Source organism: Triticum aestivum, chromosome 4B (genome assembly GCF_018294505.1).
Source record: "Triticum aestivum cultivar Chinese Spring chromosome 4B, IWGSC CS RefSeq v2.1, whole genome shotgun sequence".
Taxonomy (NCBI): Eukaryota; Viridiplantae; Streptophyta; class Magnoliopsida; order Poales; family Poaceae; genus Triticum; species Triticum aestivum.
This window is the reverse complement of record NC_057804.1, coordinates 475,599,384-475,600,147: the sequence shown is the minus strand read 5'-3', so window position 1 is coordinate 475,600,147 and position 764 is coordinate 475,599,384. Positions and strand designations below refer to the sequence as shown.

Sequence of the window (764 nt, the reverse complement as noted above, 5' to 3'; positions counted from 1 at the left end):
AGAAACCTCTTCAACTTGAAACATTCCGAATCAGTCCATTGTTGCCTGTGATGGTGAGGAACGGATTTAAATTCAATTTTACCAAATATATCTTGCACCTTGAACTTGTAGGCATGAATTAGTCACCGTTTCTTATTTTTATGTACAACCTTTGTAAACTAATATAAGACCGTTTAGATCTAAATGGTCTTATATTAGTTTACAGAGGGAGTATTATTTTTCATAATAGAGAAATACTGACAGTGGATAAGCAAAATTTGCAGGGAACATTTGGAGGACGGAGTCTTGTCCTTACTGGCCAAGCTGGTGTTGGAAAATCTGTGCGTCCTTCCTTCATGCTTGTATTCTCACAGTATTTCATATTCATTTGCGGAACCATAAATATTCAACGTCATGTCATCAATTGTATCAAATCAGTTGGGGTGGCATTTTGATCCTTAGTGACATGATATGGCACATCACGAATCCGGTTCTACTTGACCTGTTGAAAATCCAACCCATTTGCGGTAGTAGTGGATAAAATACAGGGTTAGAAGTTTTTTGTTGTTGTAAAAACAAAAAAGGAGGATACATGCCCAACTTGAAATACCACCCATTTTGGGTAATAGCAGATCAAATATAGAGGGGTAGACATTTTGTTTTTTAAACAAAAAAAGAGAGAATTCACCCCCAACTTGAAATAATATTGATAACAGAACTGCGGTGCAGCACCCCCTTTTCTCTAAAAAAAGAAATAATATCATTTATGCTAGTGGCTTTTAGTC

The 764-nt window shown here is 36.1% G+C and overlaps 1 protein-coding gene across 3 annotated transcripts in view; it reads left to right on the top strand.

Moving 5' to 3' along the window:
• Positions 1 to 764, top strand: part of LOC123092803 (cell cycle checkpoint protein RAD17) — a 10,525-nt gene that overhangs the window by 4,714 nt on the left and 5,047 nt on the right. For all 3 annotated transcript variants that reach the window (XM_044514631.1, XM_044514630.1, XM_044514632.1), the window contains one exon: positions 264 to 320. In XM_044514631.1, the coding sequence (XP_044370566.1) occupies positions 264 to 320 (57 nt within the window). The remainder of the gene's footprint in view (positions 1 to 263; positions 321 to 764) is intronic.